The sequence below is a fragment of the Cyrtonyx montezumae genome, unplaced genomic scaffold, assembly GCF_038088225.1.
Source record: "Cyrtonyx montezumae isolate F1298 unplaced genomic scaffold, pur_monq_1.0 scaffold_8, whole genome shotgun sequence".
Taxonomy (NCBI): domain Eukaryota; kingdom Metazoa; phylum Chordata; class Aves; order Galliformes; family Odontophoridae; genus Cyrtonyx; species Cyrtonyx montezumae.
This window is the reverse complement of record NW_027072089.1, coordinates 43,545,658-43,568,845: the sequence shown is the minus strand read 5'-3', so window position 1 is coordinate 43,568,845 and position 23,188 is coordinate 43,545,658. Positions and strand designations below refer to the sequence as shown.

The window sequence follows — 23,188 nt, the reverse complement described above, 5'->3', positions numbered from 1 at the left end:
CACTTAGGAAGTTTCAAGTGTTCAATACCTTATAGTAAAACTGGTGGCCAGTGCTATATGGTTTTGGAGAGTCTGATCCTGCTTATGCAGTTCTCATGCTGGTTAGCACCTGCCTGTTGACACAAGAAAAGAACATGAGTGATGAATAAAGAAACACAGAGAAATTTCTTTAATATTTCTTGGAGGATTTTACCCTGAGTAGCAGGCTCCTGAAGAATGTTGAAAGCTTGAAGGTGGAAGTGTTGTGTAACTAAAAGAACCAGTGATTTCAGCAAAGAATATGGGGGTTTTGAAATCAGACTTATTACAGCTAGTCATAAACATTTTGAAATTAGTTCTGTAGTTGGGGGAAAAAAATAATTAGAAATGATTGGATTTTCTACTCATCTATTAGTAGCCTCTAGACTTTTCTCTAGAGCATGAAACAGAAATTACCTGGACTTCTCGTCAGCTAATTTCATATTGAAATTTAGTTTTATTAATTTTTAGATATGTTTTAAAATATATATATATATTTTTGTATCTTTCATTTGCAGAGGATGAAATTTAATTATCTGGTTTGTCTTTTTTTTTTTTCCCTCTAGTTGATTTTTCTGTTTTGTAATTCGTTAATCTTGGCATTTGAGTCACAGATATGTTCTTGGATACACTTGATGAATTTTGCTTATATTGTAACATCAGAGTTGTGAGTATTTTTAATGACATTTCTCTGGCAGTAGGTATATAATTTAAAGGTGTATTTGTGAGACTAGCTTGTTTAACCACCTGTTTGGTATGCACCTTTTGGCTGGTATGTTTTTCCATTTAACTGTTGTGTAGTATGAATTCCCTATTGAACTTTGTGCAGTGCAAACTTCATCTAATTGAAGTAACTGTTCCAGAGTTGGTATAGCAACAGAAATACTCCTTAAGCTTCCTTGTGCTTCCTATTCTAAATATGTTTGTATTAAGTATGCAGTTTAAAGACAAATAAGTAAACAAATGCACAAGGACATTATCATAGACTTTCTAGCAGTTGGATCCTGATCTGATTGGTTGTAACAATTTTATGCAGTTCTGTTACCTCATCTGCCTTTTAAAACGCTTCTGGTTCATCCTTAACATTTGTATTTTCTATATCAAAATAGCAGTCTTCCCAGGAAAGGAATTGCATCTATTATTATATGTACCAGTCTTAGCACTTTTTGAGTAATGGAGTTACTCATCTGTAGTTTGGTGGACTCTTCTGGAGTCAAAATGTTGCCATTAACACATTGACCTAAGTATTCCAAAGTTTCTGGTGCTTTTATGAAAGTGTGAAATTGCTGCAGTTACTCAGTGTGGAAAACAGGTGAATTGTGAGATGTTCAGCTGCCATAGATTCAGTTCCACCTATGGTGTAACTGTGGTAATGTATGGCCTTTTTCCAAAGAGATTCCAGAACCAACAGCTGATTTGGTAAGTGAGCTTTTGAATGATCAACGTGAGGTTTTTGACCACTAAGTGTTTTCATTTTTTGGTGTTTTTTTTTTTTAAACTTCATGACAATTGCTGTCCCTTGTCCTCAACAACCTTGTGTTTCAGTGTTGCGTGATGACAAAACCCAGGAACCCCACAGTGGAAGAAACAGTTTGTTGATAACTGCATTGTTAAGTGTAATAAGTCATACAGGTCATGCAATCAATGAGCAAAGTGAATGCTCTGTGACTTAAAATGGTGGTAAACAGACCATTGAAAGTAGGTTATTGAAATTGAAATAAGCTTTTATTTTCAGACTACTTCAATCAGAGGAAACACAGAGTGCTGGCTAGCTGTCCTGTGGACATTTTAGTAAGAAAAGTTGCAGCCTCTTCCTTTTTTGTGTGCAAGTTTCAAGTTCCTTTATTCTAAGAATGTTTTCATGTGGCTTTCTAGAAGAGTTTTGCAATGCTGGATTTTGTCCTTAGAGAGCAGGCCCTGTAACCTAAAAAACCTTGTGATACTTCTTGTTTGATTATTAGCTGAGTTTCATGGAGTCTGTATGCTACTGCTTAGCTGAACACAAGTGGCATTACGTGGCAGGATCAAAAATTTGGCTCTTTGTATTGTGGTTGAAGTACTTGAGATGTGGTAGGATGTTCATGCTGGGACTGGTACTAAGGGACAGAAATTACCTACTGTGTGTAGAGCAGAGTGGCAGCAGACACATGCAATATATTTTGATCCTTACACTTTTATCATCCCATATAGTGCAGTTAGCTAGTTAACAGACAAGGCCTGACTTCCTTAGAATTTGGTTTTTATGTTGCTGACGAGTGGCTTTTAGTTTTGGGGTAGGAGAAGTTGGAGACTGTTGTTTTTCTGGTTTGCCTTTTCTGATAGATACGTGATAGGTTTTTGCCGGTTTCTGTGGTGAAGCTCAGTTGAGCAGAAAAAGGAAAAGTCGCTCCTGATAGCAGGAAAGAAGTGAATTTTTGCACTTAGCTGAAGTGTGCTGACATGAGGTTAGCTTTAGATAAAGCACAGCTTCCTGCTGTGCCAGGTAGCAAGGCTGGGATCAACCTTTGATTTTGAGTAAGTTAGATGTTTAACTTGGAGGGTTTTACAGGCCATGTTCCTGCTGAATGTATCATTCTGAATTATGATATTCTGAACTTCTGCTACTAAATGATGTAATAATCTCCTCTATCAATGTAAAGTGCGAGAATTAAGTCTTTAACTTGCGGGAAAATACTGATAAATAAGGATCTAGAGGAATATGTTGAAAAATCAATTAGAGCAGAGTGGGACACAGTGTTCTTCAGTGCAGGACGTGATGGTTCAACCTGATGGGAGATCAGGTTCTATTTAATAACTTACATGAACTAGCAAGTGGGATCCAGCAAGGGAAAGGAGTTACAAAAGAGGCTTGCAATAGCTTTAATTTTAAAAATAATATCCTCATAAAATGTATAATGTTAAAGTGAAGCACCAGTTTTAACAGTGAGTTTTTGTTGTCAAATGCTGTAAATTTGTTAAGGAAAACATAGGCTTTACATGTATTTCCCAATTGTGGAATAGTTACAAGTTTCATTAGCTAGGACAAAACAAGAAAAGGACTTAGTGATTATAGTGAACTGTCACAGTGAATTTTGCTTTACTGGAAGTGAATCAAAAGTACAACTGAAACCTGATAAACTACTTCGGGTCTCTGTCTCCTTTGAGGTGGTATGAGAATGTTTTATTTTCTCTTTGTTGCTCAAACTTGAGTAGAACAAGAGGTGAAGTTTTTATCTGATTTGTCTGATGACGTTATTTTTTGGCAAAGCACTTTCTAAAGAAGTGATTCTCTGATTTTTCTGTAAAACTTCAAGGAGAAGAGCACTGATACTTTCAAAACACTTCTATTAAACCTCACTGAACCACTACTGATGTTTCTAAAAACAAATGCACACAACCTTGCTGACTGGTGTAGATTGCCTTCTGGATGTGAACCAGATTAGTTACATAACACTGTCACTTGTGTGAAGTAGGTTTCTGATCTTGGGTGTGTTCACAAGGCACATGATGGCAATATCCATAACTATAGGAAGTTTCTGCTCCTCAAGCTCTTTCGAGCCTGGTGTGGAAGAGATAAATATCCAAGATTATGAGAAGCTAAGTTTAGATCTAAGTTAGCTGCAAGAAGAAATGTTGGGGAGAGGGATGGAGAGGGGTGGAAAGGAATTATGTATGCTCCCAAGCCATTTGTAAGATAAGTTTTTTCCTCATGAGAAACGGTGAGGCTGCTAATTCTCTTGTTATTGAGTGGTCAATGGGTAGAGTACTTGGCTGGGCTGAATCTTGTATCACCAGCTTGATTGTGGAGACTGAAATCTGACTGCTTCCCGAATGAGTCAACTAACAGACTGAAGGGATTTTGGAGAGTGTACTATACCTTTCATTTTCTTCCACTTACATACTTCATTAATTAGGCCTAATTCCCCTCAGATTTTCAGAAGCTTGCTAAGTGTTGTTTTAGGGTTGAGGAAACAAGCAAAGAGAGAGACTAATGCACTGAAGCTGGGACTAGAAGTGGGGCCCAGAATTCTCAGGTTCCTAGTGGATCCTAGGACCATTAATGTTACTGTGCTGAAGCTGATGTTTTAATTCTTGCAGCAGTTCAAGCGAATACAAATGTCAACAGAAAGCAAGAAAATTCGAAGTGATACAATATCTATTAGCTGAATTTATTCTCCCCATCTTTAGCAGGATTTAGTACAATTTCTGCTTCTAACACATGCTCCTCTTCCAGGACTGTTAACCTTGGGGCCTTTAGGGAGTTGATTCATCATATGTCAGTCTGCAAAACCCTGTTATCTCATGTTGGCATTTCTGGCTATTTGAAGATGTGCTAGGAATCAAAAGTTTATTCAAAAGTTTCCAGTAGTAAAGAATACTGAAGGGGTTGGGTGTCCTTTTGTCCACAGTTGGAAAGGGAGGAGTGTGGCTGAGTATGGAGAAGCCTGTTCTAGGTCTGCTTGCTGACTGAGGGCAAACAATCCCATGTCTGATAAAAGAAAACCTTTTGTGTATTTTCCTCCAGGAGATGTGACCCTTTTGTAGTTACATATGACAGTTTATAACACCCAGTCATGAAGGTGTGAAGCAGGTTTGTTATGTGCAAGTGAGCTGCCATGGACTCAGTGCTTCCTCCAGTGGGTTGTGAATTTGACTGTATAGGGATGTGCTGTTGCCCTGTGATAAGAAGGTGAGACCTGGCAAAAAAGGCTGATTACATTACGTACAGTGAAAGGGAGAGTGAGTATAACTGGGATACACTAACAATGTGCATAGGATCCCTGATTTGTCAGTGTGGCAATTTTCCTGCTATTCTCTGGCTTCAAATGCACAGGAGTTACCCTCCTTAGAGGCCATGTGATGTCTTTTCTTATCAGCAACCTGCAGGAGCAAAAACTCTTGGAGTAATAAAGTGATTTTATCAGGCAAAATGAAAATAAAATATTTGAACATCACTTCTAGTACCATATCAGTGCCTTGAGCCTTGCTTCACCAGAGGTTGGGGGAGCACACCAGCAGTACATTTTGCTGTCTCTTATCCTCTTCCTTGGGCCATGGGCTGGTGAGGCGGACAAAATGCAGTTAGATGAACCCAGAATTTGACCTCAGTTTTTTTTTCAGTATCTGAGACAAACTTCATGTTGATCAACCTTGGTACTGCTAATAGGAGATGAGCAACAGCTACTATCTAATGCATAAATCTACAGAACAGCCCAAGTTGGAAGGAACCCATAAGGATCAAGCCCATTTTCTGGTGTCATGCAGGAATGCCACTACCCTAAGTGTGTTTTCTACGTTTCTAACATAACCTGGTAAGAAGATTAAGCCTAAAACATAAATAAATATACAAACTGTGCAGTTATATGTACAGATAACAAAATTTTGTACTGCTGCCATTCAAACATTCAGCACGAGTGCTTTGCAGATGCTGATGGATTTGTTCCCACAACAGAAACACAGACAGGATGGCCAATATTTTTCACATTTAAGTGTCTAAAATTAGACACTGAAGTGTTTTTAGAATGTACTAAATATGATTGATTTTTTTACAGTGGACTGCTCACAGCTCTCTGCAAGTGGCTTTATTACACAAAATTTAAGCGCTTAAGGAAGACTCATGATTTCTCCCATCTGTGTGGATGGAAGAGCCTAGTCCTATTAAAGTTAATTGCAAAACTGTTCATACTCACAGGGACATCATTTCTTCTATGGATTCTGGAGTGGTAGCAAACTGTGTAACTCAGGTTCTTAGAGATTGTTTTGAAATTGATTTCTGAGCACTGGGCCATTACCGGTTGGCTGCTCTGGTACAGGAGTGTGCATATGCTTATACACAGTGTATCGGCTTTCGAAAGAGGAGGAAGAACTGCAACAGGAAAGTGAACCACGCCTTTGGTCATAAAAACTTATCACAGACTTGCTGAAATATAATAACATTAGGATAAAATAGGAAATGTAACATAAATCAGGTATTCATAAGGATATGAACCTGAGATTAAGCAATAGTTTCCTGAAATAGTTGATGTCTGTACCAACAATGAGCAAAACATTTCTGAGGGGGAGGAAGAATGAGGGAGGGGAAAGAGAATCTTTCATCAGCTCTCATGACCTCCCAAGATAAGTATCAAGTTGCATAAAGAAGATCTTACATTTTAAAATATGAGCTTTGAAGTACTGCATCAATAATTCTGGTAACTCTTCTACAGATATATGTGGTTACAGATGTGTTATTATTTATTACAATTTAAAAAATCTTATAACAAACATTTACCTGGCATCAGATCTTCTCAATTTTTTTTCTCAACTCAATTTTTTGGATGTCTATTAGCCTTTCCATCTCAGCTGTTATGAATCTCAGCATTCTGGACAACGCAAGTTTCTTCTTGGGCTAAACAGGCCTGGATGCTCAACATGCACAACAGCACAGCTGAAACTTCATGCTTGATGGGACCCTGTAACGGGACATTGTCCCCACAGCCATCAGCCCCTCAGTTTTCCCTGGGTGTGTTGGTGCTCCTGGCTCTGCTCATGGTGCTACTAACTCTGGTCACGATCCTTGGAAATGTCTTGGTGATCCTTGCCTTCTTCTTGGACAGAAATCTCAGGCATCGGAGTAACTATTTCTTTCTGAACCTTGCCATTTCTGACTTTGCAGTGGGTAAGTTGCAACAGAAAGCATGTGATGTTTGCTTTCCAATACTCTTGAGGGGGGAGCAAGGTGTCTTCTGCAGCCTATTATGTCTCAAAATACATCATAATGAGATACTTAATGTGTCTTTTTTTCATATAAATACTTGTAACGTTCCTTATTTTTCAGAGGTACATTATCATAGGGAATAGGTCTGACCTGGTTTTGGCTGGGATAGATTTGACCTATTTAAATAGATAATGTTCAATGTGGTTTCAGAAAAAAAAAAAAAATTGCACTACTGTATATGAACCAATAGGGAATAATAAGAAGTGAGAGCTGTTTCTAATGAGTCAGCTGAAGACTACATTATCGAACAACATGTCGTGTACGTTATCTGGGGCATCTTGCATATATTGTTGTTATATTCTATTTCACTATATTTTAGTTTGAAACTTAATAGTCATATATATATAATATTTTGTTGAACACTGTGCTTTCTAGAGGCATTTCTTAGGAATACGTGTTTGTATTGGTAAATAGAAGTAGCAAATCAAGCTATTTTCAAGAAGCTTAGTGTATTAGGTAGGAACAGTTTATTTTGAAACTTCTTAGGAGAAAAAGAGTATAGTAAGAAAGCTAGTGTAATGTGCAATTGAAGACTGATGTATTGAAAAGATCTGAACTGTTAAGTGACCCTGGCAGTAAACGTGCATGTAAATGAATGTTTATGGATACATGTGGCTCTTCCATGAAGTCAATATTCTGACTTGTCGCATCACAACAAAATCTGAGATTATTTGGACTATTTGGAACCCTTTCTCTATATAGGTGATGACTTCATCTAGCTTCCAACTGCTTTGTTGTGCTGCAGATCTCTTGCTGCCTGTGGTATGAGTGTACCTCAAGGGTCCTTGAGGTGCCCTCTGGTCACCTGTTGGTTTCACTCTTGAACAGCATCAGGCTTCGCACAGAAACTGCAGCAATCTTTTCACCCAGATAGGTGCTGCAGAGTCAAAACACCATGTTGTAGCTGAGCCAAACTGCACATCAGCAGGGCTAAGGGAGTCCTGCAAATATCAGCTTGAGCCTGTCACATCCCTTTGCTGGGATTCCTGCCTCTATTACTCACAAGTTCTCTTCTGCCAGGCAGTGCCCTGTGCCCTGAGCCTTTGTCAATGGCAGCAGTACCCCCAGTGCAGTATGAGTCTCCTTATGGGTCATGGGAGGAAAAAACAGCAGTGACTATAAAACCAGTTGATAGTGTCATCCTGCTCACAGTCTTATATTATATTGAACAAGTCCTGGCATCTAGCTGAGAATTATGAAATTACCTCTGCCAAGGGAAGAAGTACAGCTTACCTGGCATTATCTGATTTCCACAAATTTGTTTGATGACACTTGTCTAGTTTTCCATTCTGAACTTTATTAAAAAGCTTTGCATACTTTAGCATCAAACTGATTTGTCATACTTTAGCATCAAACTGATTTGTTGTTCAGTTCTGTAGCTATGCAATCTGGAGTTGGGATATGCCTAGATTATCTTAAATTTCTACTGGATCCTAACTGCTAAAATAATGCATTTTCATTCTTGCAGAGTCTTTTCCGTTTTTCTTCTAACATATGCGGTCTGTCTTTTGATCTTCAACAACAACTTCATCTCTTTGCTGCTGGACCTATAACATGCAGAGATCTCTTGACTCGTAGTAGAGAAGGATAACAGGTGGAATTGAGAGTTTCTATTTCTCTAAAAATCTTACACGAATCTCTTCAGTACCTTTTACAGGAGCATAGTGTATTGTGAACTAAATGTAGGAATGTCACTGATGCCTGGGATGTAGCGAAGTATTCATTGGTTGCGTGAGAATACAGGGCCTTCCACTTGGTAACTTCAGTCAGATACCATGGAAATGTTTCTGTGCTTGCATGACATGGACTGTGGTGCTGACTGATGTGTGCAATTTGTTTACTTCCATAGGTGTCTTCTGCATGCCACTGTACATCCCTTATGCCCTGACAGGGACCTGGCACCTGGGAAGAGGACTGTGCAAGCTCTGGCTGCTTATGGACTATCTTGTGTGCTCAGCTTCAGTGTTTAACATTGTTCTTATCAGCTATGACCGTTTCCTGTCAGTTACAAAAGCGGTAAGAACATTTCTAATTCTTTCTTTATGTATTCTGAGATTTTTGTAAAACTTAGTGTTCACAAATAACCCAAAAGCGAAGCCATCCTTCATTGCTGGTCAATCATTGTACTGGAGAAACTCTGTTGCTTTGGTACACTGTATTAGGTGCATAAGCTATGGCAGAAAGGTCACCCTGGATATGTTTTTTCCTGGCATCTGACAGTTTTCCAACTGCGCAAAGTTTGCAAAGACTTCATAGAGGTTGGGTATACGTGAGCAACTTAAGTTCACTGAAGATTTTTTTCTCTCAGATAACTTCAACAAATTATATTGGAAAAGAGAGTTTTCCTACGTTTCCCAGCTGTAGATGCTGTAGCACTGGGACTCAGAGACAAGATAAAGCCTTTTTCATGATTTCAGTATTTCCTCCCTTCTGCCTGGATTAAAAACTATTAAGTTACACTACAGAGACAGTGGGAGTGTGGAGGTCCTGGACTTTAGTCATTAGAAGAATGGTAATGAAGTCTGGGTTGAGTCAAGGAGAAGCTTGGGGTATAGGGGGGTGTTTGTCCCTCTATACTCAGCACTGGTAAGGCTGTATCTCAAGTACCGTGCTCAGTGTTGGGCCCCTCACTACAAGGAAAAATTGAGGCCCAGGAGAGTGTCCAGAGAAGGGCAATAAAAATTATGAAGGGTCTGGAGCACAGCTCTTATGGGGAGCAGCTGAGAGAACTGGGATTGTACAGTCTGGAGAAGAGGAGGCTATGGGGAGTCATTATCATAGAATCATAGAGTGATTTGGGTTGAAAGAGACCTTTAAGATGACCTAGTTCCAACTCCCTTGCTATAGGTGGGGACACCTCCTTTTAGAATAGGTTGCTTAAAGCCCCATCCAGTCTGGCCATGAATGCTTCCAGGGAGGGGCATCCACAGCCTCTCTGGGGAACTTGTTCCAGTGTCTCACCACCCTCACAGTAAAGAATTTATTTCTGATATCTAATCTAAATCTTCCATCTTCCAGTTTAACGCAGTTTCCCCTCCATTTGACACTACATGCCCTTCAGAAAAGGCCTTCCCCAGCTTTCTTGTAGGCCCCCTTCAGGTACAGGAAGGCCTCTGTAAGCTCTCCTTGGATTCCCTTCTCCAGGCTGAAGAGCCCCAACTCTCTCAGCCTGCCCTTGTTGTGGAGGTGCTCCAGCCCTCTGATCATCTTCATGGCCCTCCTCTGGATCCATTCCAACAGCTCAATGTCCTTCTTGTGTTGGAGGCCCCAGGACTGGACACAGTACTCCAAGTGGGATCTCGCAAGAACAGAGTAAAGGGGCAGAATGACCGCCCTTGAATTGATGGTCACACTTCTCTTGATTCATTGGTTGGCCTTCTGGGTTGCAATCACACATTCCTGGCTTATGTTGAATCTTTCATCAACCAATACCCCCAAATTCTTCTTCTCCTCAGGGCCACTCTCATGCCATTATTACTCTCTACAACTCTCTGAAAGGTGGCTCTGCTGTGGAGGGGAGCAGCATCTTCTCCCACCTGGGACAGGACAAGAGGTGATGGCCTTCAGTTGTGCCAGGGGAGGTTCAGGTTTGATATTAGGAAAAAATTCCTTTCTGAAAGAGTGATGAGACACTGGAACAGGCTGCCTAGGGAGGGGGTGGAATCACTGCCACTTGTAGGTGTTCAAGATCTGTGTGTATGTGCCACTGAGGAACATGGCTTAATGGGCACGGTGGGGTTGGGCTGATGGTTGGACTAGATGGCCCTCTTGGTCTTTTCCAGCCATTATGATTCTATGATTTTTAAATGGGGAAGGAGATATGGAGAGACATAAGTTCATAAGTTCATAAGTTCATAAGGTTGGAAAGGACCTATAAGATCATCTAGTCCAACCATCCTCCTATCACTATCTCTACCCAACTACTAAATTAAGTCCTTTAGCACCTCATCTAAACGCTTCTTGAACAGCGCTAGGGATGGTGCCTCAACCACCTCCCTAGGCAGGCCATTCCAGTGCCTGACCACTCTTTCAGAAAAGAAATGCTTCCTGAGGTCTAATCTAAATCTTCCCTGGCGCAACTTGTGGCCATTCCCTCTCGTCCTGTCATTACTTATCAGGGAGAAGAGGCCTACCCCCTCCTCACCACAACCCCCCTTCAGGAAGTGGTAGAGTGCAATAAGGTCTCCTCTGAGCCTCCTCTTCTCCAGACTAAACAATCCCAGCTCCCTCAGCCGCTCCTCATAAGACTTGTGCTCCAGGCCCCTCACCAGTTTTGTTGCCCTTCTCTGAACACGCTCCAGGGCCTCAATGTCCTTCTTGTAGTGAGGGGCCCAAAACTGAACACAGTACTCGAGGTGCGGCCGTACCAGAGCTGAGTACAGGGGGATGATCACCTCCCTGCTCCTGCTGGCTACACTATTTCTAATACAGGCCAGGATGCTGTTGGCCTTCTTAGCCACCTGGGCACACTGCCGGCTCATGTTGAGCCGAGCATCAACCAACACCCCCAGGTCCTTTTCCTCTCTACATTCTTCAAGCCATTCTGCCCCAAGCCTATAGCATTGCATGGGGTTATTGTGGCCAAAGTGCAGGACCCGGCACTTGGTCTTATTGAACCTCATCCCATTTTGCTCAGCCCAGCTGTTCAGCCTATCCAAATCCCTCTGAAGGGCCTCCCTACCCTCAGGCAGTTTGACACATCCTCCCAGCTTTGTGTCATCTGCAAACTTACTGAGGGTACACTCAATTCCCTCATCTAGGTCATCAATAAAGATATTAAACAAGATGGGCCCCAAAACTGACCCTTGGGGGACACCACTCGTAACAGGACGCCAGCTGGACTTAACTCCATTAACCACTACCCTCTGGGCACGGCCCTCCAGCCAGTTCTCCACCCAGAGAAGAGTGAACCTGTCCACACCACGGGCTGCCAGTTTCCTTAGGAGAATACTGTGGGAGACCGTGTCAAAGGCCTTGCTGAAGTCCAGGTAGACTACATCAACAGCCTTTCCCTCATCTACCTGTCTGGTCACCCAGTCATAGAAGGAGATGAGGTTGGACAAGCACGACCTGCCCCTGGTGAACCCGTGCTGGCTGGGTCTGATCCCTTTATTGCCATGCACGTGGCGTGTGATCTCCCTCAATAACATCTGTTCCATAACTTTCCCTGATACCGAGGTCAGGCTGACAGGCCTGTAGTTCCCCGGGTCTTCCTTACGGCCTTTCTTGAAGATGGGAGTCACATCGGCAAGTCTCCAATCTTGTGGGACCTCTCCAGATAACCAGGAATGCTGATAGATGGCAGAAAGTGGCTCGGCAATCACCTCTGCTAGCTCCCTCAGCACCCTTGGGTGGATCCCATCTGGCCCCATGGACTTGTGGGAGTTCAGATGGAGGAGAAGATCTCTGACCGTCTCTGCTTGAATCACAGGGGGTGCATTATGCACCCCGTCCCAGACTTCCAGGTCAGGGCAAGTACCATTTGGATAACTGTCCTGTTTATTAAAGACAGATGTGAAGAAGGCATTGAGAACCTCAGCCTTTTCCTTATCATCTGTGGTTATATTGCCTGCCTCGTTGAGTAAAGGAGGGAAATTTTCCTTAGTTTTTCTCCTGCTGTTAATATATTTGTAAAAGGGTTTCCTGTTCTCCTTTACAGCAGTAGCCAGCCTAATTTCAAGCTGGGCTTTAGCATTTCTAATTTTCTGCCTGCAGATCTTGGCCAGTTCTCTGTAGTCACCCCAAGTAGCCTGACCCATCTTCCAGAGGACATAGACTCTCCTTTTCTCTCGGAGTCTCAACAAAAGATCCCGGTTCATCCACACTGGTCTTTTGCTCCTCCGGCTTGACTTACAGGACTCCGGGACTGCCTGCTCCTGTGCCTTTAAGATTTCCATCTTGAAGAGCATCCAGGCTTCCTGGACCCCTTTACCCTTCAGGAGCAAGTCCCAAGGGACCCTTGCAACAAGTGTCCTGAACAGGTCAAAGTCTGCCCTCTGGAAGTCCAAGGTAATAGTTTTGCTAGTCACCCTCTTGACGGCACCCAGAATAGCAAACTCCACCATTTCATGGTCACTCTGGCCAAGACAATCTCCAACCTTCACATCCCCTACTAGTCCTTCCCTGTTAGTGAAAAGTAGGTCAAGCAAGGCATCTCCCCTGGTAGGCTCTTGCACCAGCTGAGTCAGGAAGCAATCATCCACACATTCTAGAAATCTCAAGGACTGCTTCCTCTGCGCAGTATTGTATTTCCAGCATATATCAGGGAAGTTGAAGTCCCCCATGAGAACGAGTGCTGGCCATCGTGCAACATCTACGAGTTGTTTATAGAACATCTCATCTATTTCTTCATCCTGACTAGGTGGTCTGTAACAGACCCCCACCACGATGTCACTCCTAAGGACTATCCCCCTGATCCTAATCCATAGACACTCTACTTTGTCATTTGCAACCACTAGTTCTTCAACATCAAAACACTCTTTGATATAGAGAGCTATGCCACCACCCTTTCTTCCCTGTCTATCCCTTCTGAAGAGCTTGTAGCCATCAATCCCAGTATTCCAGTCATGGGAGAGGTCCCACCATGTTTCTGTAATAGCTACAAGGTCATAGTTAGCCTGCCTCACAATGGCTTCAAGCTCTTCTTGTTTATTGCCCATGCTGCGTGCATTGGTATAGATGCACTTCAGCTGAGATATCTGCCTCACCCCTTTTTCCAGCACAGCCTCCTTAGGCGCTTTACTGGAGAGCCCTGTTTTATCCCCTTCCCCCGTCACAGCTAGTTTAAAGCTCTCTCAATGAGTCCAGCTAGCTCCTGTGCTAGGATTCGTTTCCCCCTTTGGGATAGGTGTGTCCCATCAACAGATAACAGGCCAGGAGCCGAGTAAACTGTCCCATGGTCAAAAAACCCAAAGTGTCTATCTCTACACCAACCTCTCAGCCAGTTATTCATCACTTGTGTTTTCCTAGCCCATTCTGTGTCCTTCACCGCCCCAGAAGGTATGGAAGCAAACACCACTTGTGCTCCCACCCCTTGAACTAATCGCCCTAATCCCCTGAAATCTCTTTTCATAGTTCGCAGACTTCTCTGAGATATTTCATTGCAGTCTGCCTGAACTACTAGTAATGGGTAGTAGTCGGTGGGGCGAATCAAGTCCGGGAGTCTTCTAGTAATGTCCCTGATTCGAGCCCCAGGGAGACAGCACACTTCCCTGCGGTTTGGGTCTGGTCTGCAAATGGGGCCTTCAGTTCCCTTTAGAAGGGAGCCACCCACTACGATCACCTTCCTTTCTTTCTTAGTAGCAGCAGTCTCAATGCACGGAGGTGACTGCCTTGCCATTGGTGACCTCCTGCGGGAATCTTCCTGCACTTCACCCCTTATAACCTCTTCAACTTCCAAAGCTGCAAACCTATTGCTTAGGGGTATCTGGGGGCACTGGGGAGGCAGAGGGGGAGATCGCCCACGGCACCGAGTAGGGACTCTCTGCCAGCCCTCCCCATCCCTCAGATATCCCCCTTCTGCCCTACGGGGACAGGTCAGGGAGTCCACCAGAAACTGTGGGGGATCTCCCTGGTACCTTTCTCTCTGGCACTCTAGGGAGTTACTCCACCAGTCAATCTCCCTCTCACAGTCCCTGATGGCCCTCAGTCTCTCAACCTCCTCCTTCAATTCAACCACCATGTTAAGCAGATCTTCCACCTGCTCACACCTTGCACAGGAGAACTGCTTAGCACCCTCATCTAGTAGTAGCAGGCTCTGACACTCCTTGCAACCAGAGACCTGTGTAGCCACACTTCTAGGCAGACCTTCTGTCTGGGTCGCCACAGCCTTCTTAAGGCAAGCCCTCTGTCTTGTAGAGACCATGACAGAAAAAAAATAAAAACAAAGAAGCGAAAAAAAAAAAAAATTGAGAGTAAATAAATAAATAATGGTTTATAATAATATATATATAGATATGAATTGTAATGTGATACTTCGCGGCCCTCCCTGAGCCCTTCAGGGATATACCCCTTCAGCCCTAATCAGCTGAGAGTGTGGGTGAGGGCGCTGAAACCCTGGCAACGCCTATGCCTCGTTAACACCTACCTCGTTAACACCTGCGCCTCGTTAACGCTTCATTAACCTCTCGCGAGAACAGCCGTTGGGACTAGCTGCTCTCACTCGATTCCCGAGAGACTGGAACCTCCCGAAAACCCACCCTGTACCTCAATCAGCCACTGCAGCTCCGGCTGTGCCGACTCCAAAGCAGTTGATCACGAGGACTGAGCGGTACTTCCGGGTTCCGATCGTTTTAAATCCCCCGCCGTTTCCCTGGCAACGCCTACGCCACGTCAGCCTCTCGCGAGAGAGAGCTGCCGGGGTCTGCCGGGACTAGCTGCTCTCACTCGATTCCCGAGAGACTGGAACCTCCCGAAAACCCACCCTGTACCTCAATCAGCCACTGCAGCTCCGGCTGTGCCGACTCCAAAGCAGTTGATCACGAGGACTGAGCGGTACTTCCGGGTTCCGATCGTTTTAAATCCCCCGCCGTTTCCCTGGCAACGCCTACGCCACGTCAGCCTCTCGCGAGAGAGAGCTGCCGGGGTCTGCCGGGACTAGCTGCTCTCACTCGATTCCCGAGAGACTGGAACCTCCCGAAAACCCACCCTGTACCTCAATCAGCCACTGCAGCTCCGGCTGTGCCGACTCCAAAGCAGTTGATCACGAGGACTGAGCGGTACTTCCGGGTTCCGATCGTTTTAAATCCCCCGCCGTTTCCCTGGCAACGCCTACGCCACGTCAGCCTCTCGCGAGAGAGAGCTGCCGGGGTCTGCCGGGACTAGCTGCTCTCACTCGATTCCCGAGAGACTGGAACCTCCCGAAAACCCACCCTGTACCTCAATCAGCCACTGCAGCTCCGGCTGTGCCGACTCCAAAGCAGTTGATCACGAGGACTGAGCGGTACTTCCGGGTTCCGATCGTTTTAAATCCCCCGCCGTTTCCCTGGCAACGCCTACGCCACGTCAGCCTCTCGCGAGAGAGAGCTGCCGGGGTCTGCCGGGACTAGCTGCTCTCACTCGATTCCCGAGAGACTGGAACCTCCCGAAAACCCACCCTGTACCTCAATCAGCCACTGCAGCTCCGGCTGTGCCGACTCCAAAGCAGTTGATCACGAGGACAGTTGATCACGAGGACATGGGATGGACTGATTGAAGAACAGGTGATGATCTGTGTTACCATGAAAAGAGATTGACACTTGCCACCAACTAGCAGTTGCATGAAAATGAATCTTTCTAAATGAAAAGAGGGGAGTAAAATGTGAGGGCGGGGTGTTTTTTGAGTACTGTTGTTCTTCTACTTCAGAAGATATCTGCTAAATATCTTCATCATTTTTGACCTCTACTTGATATTGAGTCCAGGTGGAAGACAGCTGACATCCTTCACTTTTGATGAGTCTGTTAGCTAGAGTGACATGAGCTGTGTGAGAGATTGGTTGGCTGTTGTTTGGGAAGTGCTGATACAGTCTTGTATCTCTTTCTGTTCTTCTTTGGTGTTGCGGTTTTAGGGTTGGTTGGTATTTTGTTGTTCATTTTTCTTTTTTAAGAAAAAATTATGAAAGTTCCTGTATTTTACAAATTGCAGTACTGAAATATATTAATGATGTTGCAGAGCTCAGAATGTGAAAAAAAATAGATTATGAAGTCTTCCGCAGCCGAGCCAGAGCCCATGATCTTAAGCATTGTTGATGGTCATTGCATATATAGTCACCTTCTTATTTTCTCCTCTGGGGAATTAGAATGAAGTGAGTCCTAGAATGTGTAACCTTTTGTTCAAGAGGGGTCATGCTTTCTCATCAAATTGGGATCCAGCTCTGCTGCTTTCTTGTGGTCAGGCCAGTCATTTCACCCAATTTTTGTGAAGCCACACTGAGCTCTTCCTGTCTGCCTACTGAACTGAGATATCTTGCAGAGGGCTGCAAATTTGCTACTGCAGATGAAGTGAACTGGAGCTGTGCTCTGAGCTGGTGCTTTAAAGTGAAAAGGAGTCTGAAATGTCAGACCCTGAGGTTTAAAACTGAGATTCTGAAGTAATGCCTGTAAAAAATGTGTCGTTGCTCTGCTACTCACTGATAAAATCGGGACAATGATGCCCCTCACGCCTAACTTGAAAAATAACGGAAGTGACATTCATGAATATTTGTATAACATGCTATACTATTCTATAACATGCTATACTATTAGTGTAGTACCTGCAAGTTGGCAAGGAAGATATTAGTTCTGTATTTCAGAAAAGCCTGGGATGATAAATGTTAAACAGTATGTCTTATGCACAATTATCCAACTTGTCACTGACTGATCATCTTGAAAGCTGAAAGATTCAGAGTTTTAAGAGCAAGAATATCTGTCTGGACTGTTACACATAGTTCCTAACTTTGAATGATGTAATTTTAACTCATTACATTTTTTAAAGATAGAATTTTACAGGTAAATTGTAAAATAAATTTGAAATCTGAGCAGATACAAAAACATCACCTTTTCTAATAATGAAACAAGGTGTTTACAAGGTAAAGTGAGTGTTAAAATGGAACATATCAATAAGATAAGACATATTAAAGCATATGTCGGGGATAGATTTTTCTAGTATATGAAGAGGAAATAATGAAAATATGAAGATTATATTGTCTGATAATTGCAGTTCCTTATAGCAACCAGTCTAACACAGAAAGCTTCTGCTTTTGCCTGTGCAACCACAGTTGCTTTCACTCTCTTATGAGCCTGAGAATTTCATGAATCATAAAGTGATTCCTCATTTGTACATTACTGTGATCATGATGAAACCAAACCATGTTCTTTTACTCCTAGAGCAGTAGTTAGGCCATCATAACTTCTACGCATTTTCAATCCTGAAGTATTAAAATAAATTCCAGAACTACAGTATATGATGATTAAGATTAATAGCATTTTTTTGGGCCTCAGAAGAGTGAGGTTGCTCTAGGCATCAAGGAATCTGCAGAACAAATACTATATTTGGCTTGATTACTTTTTTTTTTTAATGTTATTTTGTGCCAACAAGTTACTTTAATAAGTGACAGGACCTTTTCTCACAGGTATCTTACAGAGCCCAGCAGGGAATGCTGTCCAGCCCCGTTGTCAAGATGGTGGCCATTTGGGTCTGTGCTTTCCTGCTCTACGCTCCAGCAGTTCTCCTTTGGGAGTACGTGTCTGGCTGCAGCATGGTAGAGGAGGGGCAGTGCTATGCCGAGTTCTTCAACAACTGGTACTTCCTCCTGTGTGCATCCACCCTGGAGTTCTTTGTGCCTCTGATCTCAGTCACCTACTTCAACGTGAGCATCTTCCACAACATCCAGAGACGCCAGCGGCGTGGCAGCATTCAACAGTGTGAGTCTCCAGGGAGCAGCAATGTGTCCGGGAGGTCTTGTTTTTTGCTGAGGCAAGGACCCTCTTTGTCAGAAACAGAGGACAGTGTTTCATCAGTAATGAGGTCATTGAGACCATCACTGGTGTCTAACTGTACGTCTCCAAAAACAATCAGTCCCATGGCTGTCAAAATGGACTTCTCTGCATCCTTCCGTGCAAATTCTCAGTCAAGGTTGCAAAGAGACAAGAAGATTGCAAAGTCGCTTGCTGTAATTGTATGTATCTTTGCCATTTGCTGGGCCCCATATACTTTACTAATGATTATTCGTGGAGCCTGCCAAGGAACCTGCGTCCAGCCAATCCTGTATGAAATTACCTTTTGGCTTTTGTGGATCAATTCCTCTCTGAACCCATTTCTTTACCCACTCTGTCATATGAGGTTTCAAATGGCTTTTATGAAAATATTATGTCCCCAGAAGTTTGTGATATCAAGATCAAATTATTCATCTCCTGTTTAAAGCATTAAAGACTCAGAAATAAGGTTCTTTTCTTACAGCCTTTTTTTTTTTGTATGTTTCTTCAAGGAAAATTGAGAAAAATGTTTGTTTACTGGGGCATCAGTTAAAAATGCAGAAGAGGCATGTACTTGCTGTTATTTTGCTAATTTTCATAATTTTTGTTCATGCTTGTTCATTCAAGATTAAACACCATCTACTGAAATGAAATTAATAACCAAGTTTTACTGGATGCTCTTCCTGACTTGCAGGTTTGAGGCACTTCTTTTTGGTATTATGGAAGAACTCTTCTGTAGATATCTTTGTAGATGTATCTCCCCTACAATTAACCTCTTTTTGTATGTGCTGAGTTAAAGTTTTACATACAAACTGTAGACCTCAAGCTATCAGAGGAGAAAGACCACTACTACAGTTTTGAACTGTTGTGTAAAATCCACTCAGGAGCAGTAAGATTTCCTTTTAAATGTGTTATGAAGACAACATAGTGCTCTGTAGCCATTATGATTACAATGATGGGCATTATTCAATTGTACAGGCTGCCTAATCCCACATCTCCTTTTAATTATAATAGGGTTAATTCATGGTGTTGCAGGACACGTGTGTGCATTAGGAACTGAGTAGTTTTTAGAAAATAGGTTTTTCCATGGTAATGAACTTTTGAGACTATTTATCAAAGTAATAACTGGCATAAACATTGTTCTCTTTACCAGCCCTAGCTTTTCTTCTCGTATTGGTTGCTTCTTTGGTCATGCTTAGATGATCTCCAGTGCCAGATCTGTGCACTATTTGATAACCCAGAAGGTTGATCAATCTTGGGCACATGATAGCATTCCTGTTGAATGAACAGGGTAAGCAATACAAAGTTCATGCTGCATTTAAGTTTTTTGGCTGTCTGTGTGAGAACAGACAACACTTTCTTGTGTGTAAAGCTTTGCAAGTGCGAAGATAGTCCATCAAAATGTCTGGAACAAATTCAAGCTGGCAGAGCGATTTTTAAACTAAATCATTTCTTTGTGTCACGATGCTGTGATAATTTGTATATTTTCTCTGCCACTGAATCAGCATCAAGCTGAGTTTTTTCTGTAACTGATCAGAGGCCATATTCACTTCTTGAGGAGGGGTTAATTGAAGTCTGTCCGAAAGCTGGCAGAGGGGTGTATTAAATAGCTATTAATAAAACATGAGTGAATATACAGTGCTGAAAAAACTGGGTAATGCTATGGAACTTGATTTTAATCCATTCCAGGTGTCAGATTTTCTTACCATTTGTTGAATGTTGCAAATTTCACACAAGGTTTTCATGGATGGATGAGTGAGTGTTACTGTTACGGTGTTGGGTTTTTTTGTTTGTTTTTTCCCCTCTATGTATATACACACTTATCCATAGAATTGTAAAATGGCTTGGGTTGGAAGGGACCCCAAGGATCACCAAGTTCCAATCTCCTTGCCGCAGGCAGAGCCACCAACCTCCAGATCTGGTACTACTGCCCAAGGCTCCATCCAACCTGGTCTTGAACTTGTCTGGGGATGGTGAGTCCACAGCCTTTCTGGGGAGCCTGTTCCATCATCTCACCACTCTCTCTGTAAAGAACTTCCCCCTGACATCTGATCTAAACCTTCCCTCCTTGGGCTTAAAACCATTCCCCCTTGTCCTATCACTATTTACCTTTGTAAAAAGTTGATTCTCCTCCTGTTCATAATACCCTTTTAAATACTGGAAGGCTGCGGTGAGGTCTTTTTGCAGCCTTCCTGTCTCCAGGCTGAACAAGCCTAGCTCCTTCAGTCTGTCTTTGTAGAGGAGGTGCTCCAGCCCTCTGATCATCTTCTTGGCCTCCTCTGGACTCTCTCCAACAGCTCCTCATCTTTCCTGTACTGGGAGCCCCACACCTGGATGCAGTACTCCAGAAAGGGCCTCATAAGGTCAGAGTAGAGAGGGATGCTTATACTTCTGTATGTAAAAAGTACAGGAATAGAAATCTAATGCATGCCCAGAATAACAAAAATTTAAGTAGTTTTCTTTTGGAATAAATATTAAAGTTGAAACAGTCTGTAGAAATGTTGCCAAAGCAGAGGACTTCGTAAGCACAATCCAAATGCATACAAACAGCACAGAAGTTAATAGTTTAGAGATGCTACAGTCCCATTCTGCTTAGAGGCCTGGGGCTAAAGATTTCTCTTGCCAGTGTTCATGCTGGCAGGTGATACCATTTCACAACTTATTATTGCTTCTTTGCCTTACATAAGTAGTGTCATGTGTTGTGAGCCTGGCTGCAAGGAGATAGATGTCTTTAAGAAGTCATTGATTCAGCACAACTGCTTTCACTGTTGTGAGTTAAGGTGCTGGCACAGACTTTTGCATTTTTGCATTTTCTGTAAGGCTTGAAAAAAACCTGAAACAAAACAAAACCGACCCACACATACATGCTTGAAACATTTATAGAATAGCTACTGTCTACCAAATAGACATCTGCTCAACAGGGAAGCTGTAGGCAGGCCCAAACTGGGAAAGACTTGAACTGCCTACTTTCTATCTTACACTTACAGTTGAAAAAAAAAAAAAAAAAAAGTTCTTTGTAAGACGGTTTGCATTTTATGACTAAATGGGCTGATTACTTTGGAAAAATAACCTACTCAATAATTGACTAGGTAAGATAGTAAAAACTCTGCAGTATTGATAAAGAAGAATTTTTTTTCAGGGAGCGCAGTGTGCAGTAATTTTGAAACCACATAGTGTACTGAAATCACTAGAGATCAATGTTTTTGATGTACAGTGTTCACACAACTCCTGTATGTTTGCAGAGTTTGCTGTGTGTTTCTAACTGCTCTACTGCTCAAGCAGTCAAGCCAAGCGTTGTTGCTATTCTCAGCATTAAAGCTGTCCTAGTCCAAGTGTCATCCTAAGTCTTTTTCTCTCTAATAGATGCTTTTCAGGCTTCTGCTAGTATGCTTGTTCAGTATTTGTTTTTGGGCACACCTTTCATGCACTGACATAAAGGCACTTTCCTTGGCAAGTTTGCTTTTCTAAGCAAAGCTTTGCTATCTGGTTATCTATTTCATCGTTCAATGGCATTGCATTTTTTTTCCAGTCTATGGAGGTGTTTGGCAACTATTATGAACAAATAGTGATGCTTGGCCTGTCATTCTGTGAGTTTCAACTCCACCCACAACAGCATTTTTCTAAATTTGCCCTCTGAAATCTTAAAGATCAAATAAAACATACGTGTTGGAAGAAATAGTGTTGTTTGTTTATTTGTTTCTTAGGAAAGTCTTTAACCCTAATGATTTTCCTAATGTCTGTGTCCTCTTTGATAGGCTGTGTTTTTACTTCACAGGGAAGAAGGAAGGATAGTCCACGTAGATTTTTTTTTTCTTCCCTCATCCCTGTGAAGATCTATGATAAAACTTTACGATTTAATTTGATTTCTTCCCTAATTTTGAAAACAAACGACTGTTCTCCCCTTGTCTGCAAATCCAGACATTCCATTTTAGAAGACAAGCACATTGCTCAGGCATGTCCTACCCCTAGCAACAATGCTAATTCACCTTTTCCTTTTTCAAATGATCAGAAATACCACACATGAGGATGTGCTACATTATTTTTCCAGTGACGCTGTGGTGTCTTTGAGGATGGGTGAAACATTTGCATTTCTTTGGTGATCAGGAAACATTCTGGAACTCCAAGACCTTTCAAGAAGGGTAGGAAGCAGGCCTTGCAAGGACGGTAGCTGGTTTTCTCAGTGCTCTTAAGACCATTGGGTTGCGTGGATTCTTATGAGTCAAGTCCTCCCAGGTAAAACCTTGTTCAATCCACGCTTCTGTCAGATTTCCTCCTTGAACTTGCTTGGTAAAAACAGAGGTGGGAAAGATCCAGTTAGTACAGACTGAAGCAAAGATAGCCTTATCCACATCTGCTGTCACTAGATGATCAGCCCCATTCTGCAACGAGACCACATTTTTATTTTTCAGATTTTTACTACTAATGTGGAGGTGGAGGCTCTTGGTGGAAGCTCCTTGTGTCATCTTTGATGCACTTTACAAGTATCAACTCTAGGTGAGCTTTAGTTTCTCTAACACCAAGTTTATATGGCCAAGCAGGATTTTAAATTCGTTCATTGAATCCTGGTCGCTTTGCGACTGTTCAGGCAGCTCTAGTCCCTCCTATGCAATTCCCAGGCTGTGCATACACTTGAGGTAAGTATCCATTTGCTGTATTTTATCATTCTCAAGAGTCTTCCACTCCTGTTGTGCTTTACCTTTTGCTTTAACTCATTTTAAAATATTTTTATTTTTCCTGAGACATGATCAGAGCACTGCACCAAAGTTTCCTAGTGCCTTCTTTCTGTGTTTTGTGCCCTATCTCTTGCTAAGCATCCAGCACTACAACCACAGCCTAGAAACCTGCTCAGAGGATGCTGCAGTACTATGGGGCTGGTGACCCACAGGGGTGAGTCACAGCCACAGCCTTCTGACTTCTGTGACACGCTTACCAAAACAGGTGAAATTACAATGAGGAAAGGCTATGCCTTCTTATGCCTCCAAAGGACTAAGGGCTTGGCACATA

General features: G+C 42.7%; 1 protein-coding gene and 1 long non-coding RNA gene across 2 annotated transcripts in view; both read left to right on the top strand.

Moving 5' to 3' along the window:
• LOC136058856 (uncharacterized) overlaps window positions 1–23,188 on the top strand; it is a 440,039-nt gene that overhangs the window by 101,942 nt on the left and 314,909 nt on the right. The gene's annotated exons all lie outside the window — the stretch shown is intronic.
• On the top strand, window positions 5,861–18,630 carry LOC136058417 (histamine H3 receptor-like). The gene is made up of 4 exons (XM_065751837.1): window positions 5,861–5,892; window positions 6,326–6,655; window positions 8,604–8,770; window positions 17,842–18,630. Exons 2-4 carry the CDS (start codon window positions 6,400–6,402, stop codon window positions 18,628–18,630), a joined length of 1,212 nt encoding a protein of 403 aa, XP_065607909.1. The 5' UTR covers window positions 5,861–5,892; window positions 6,326–6,399.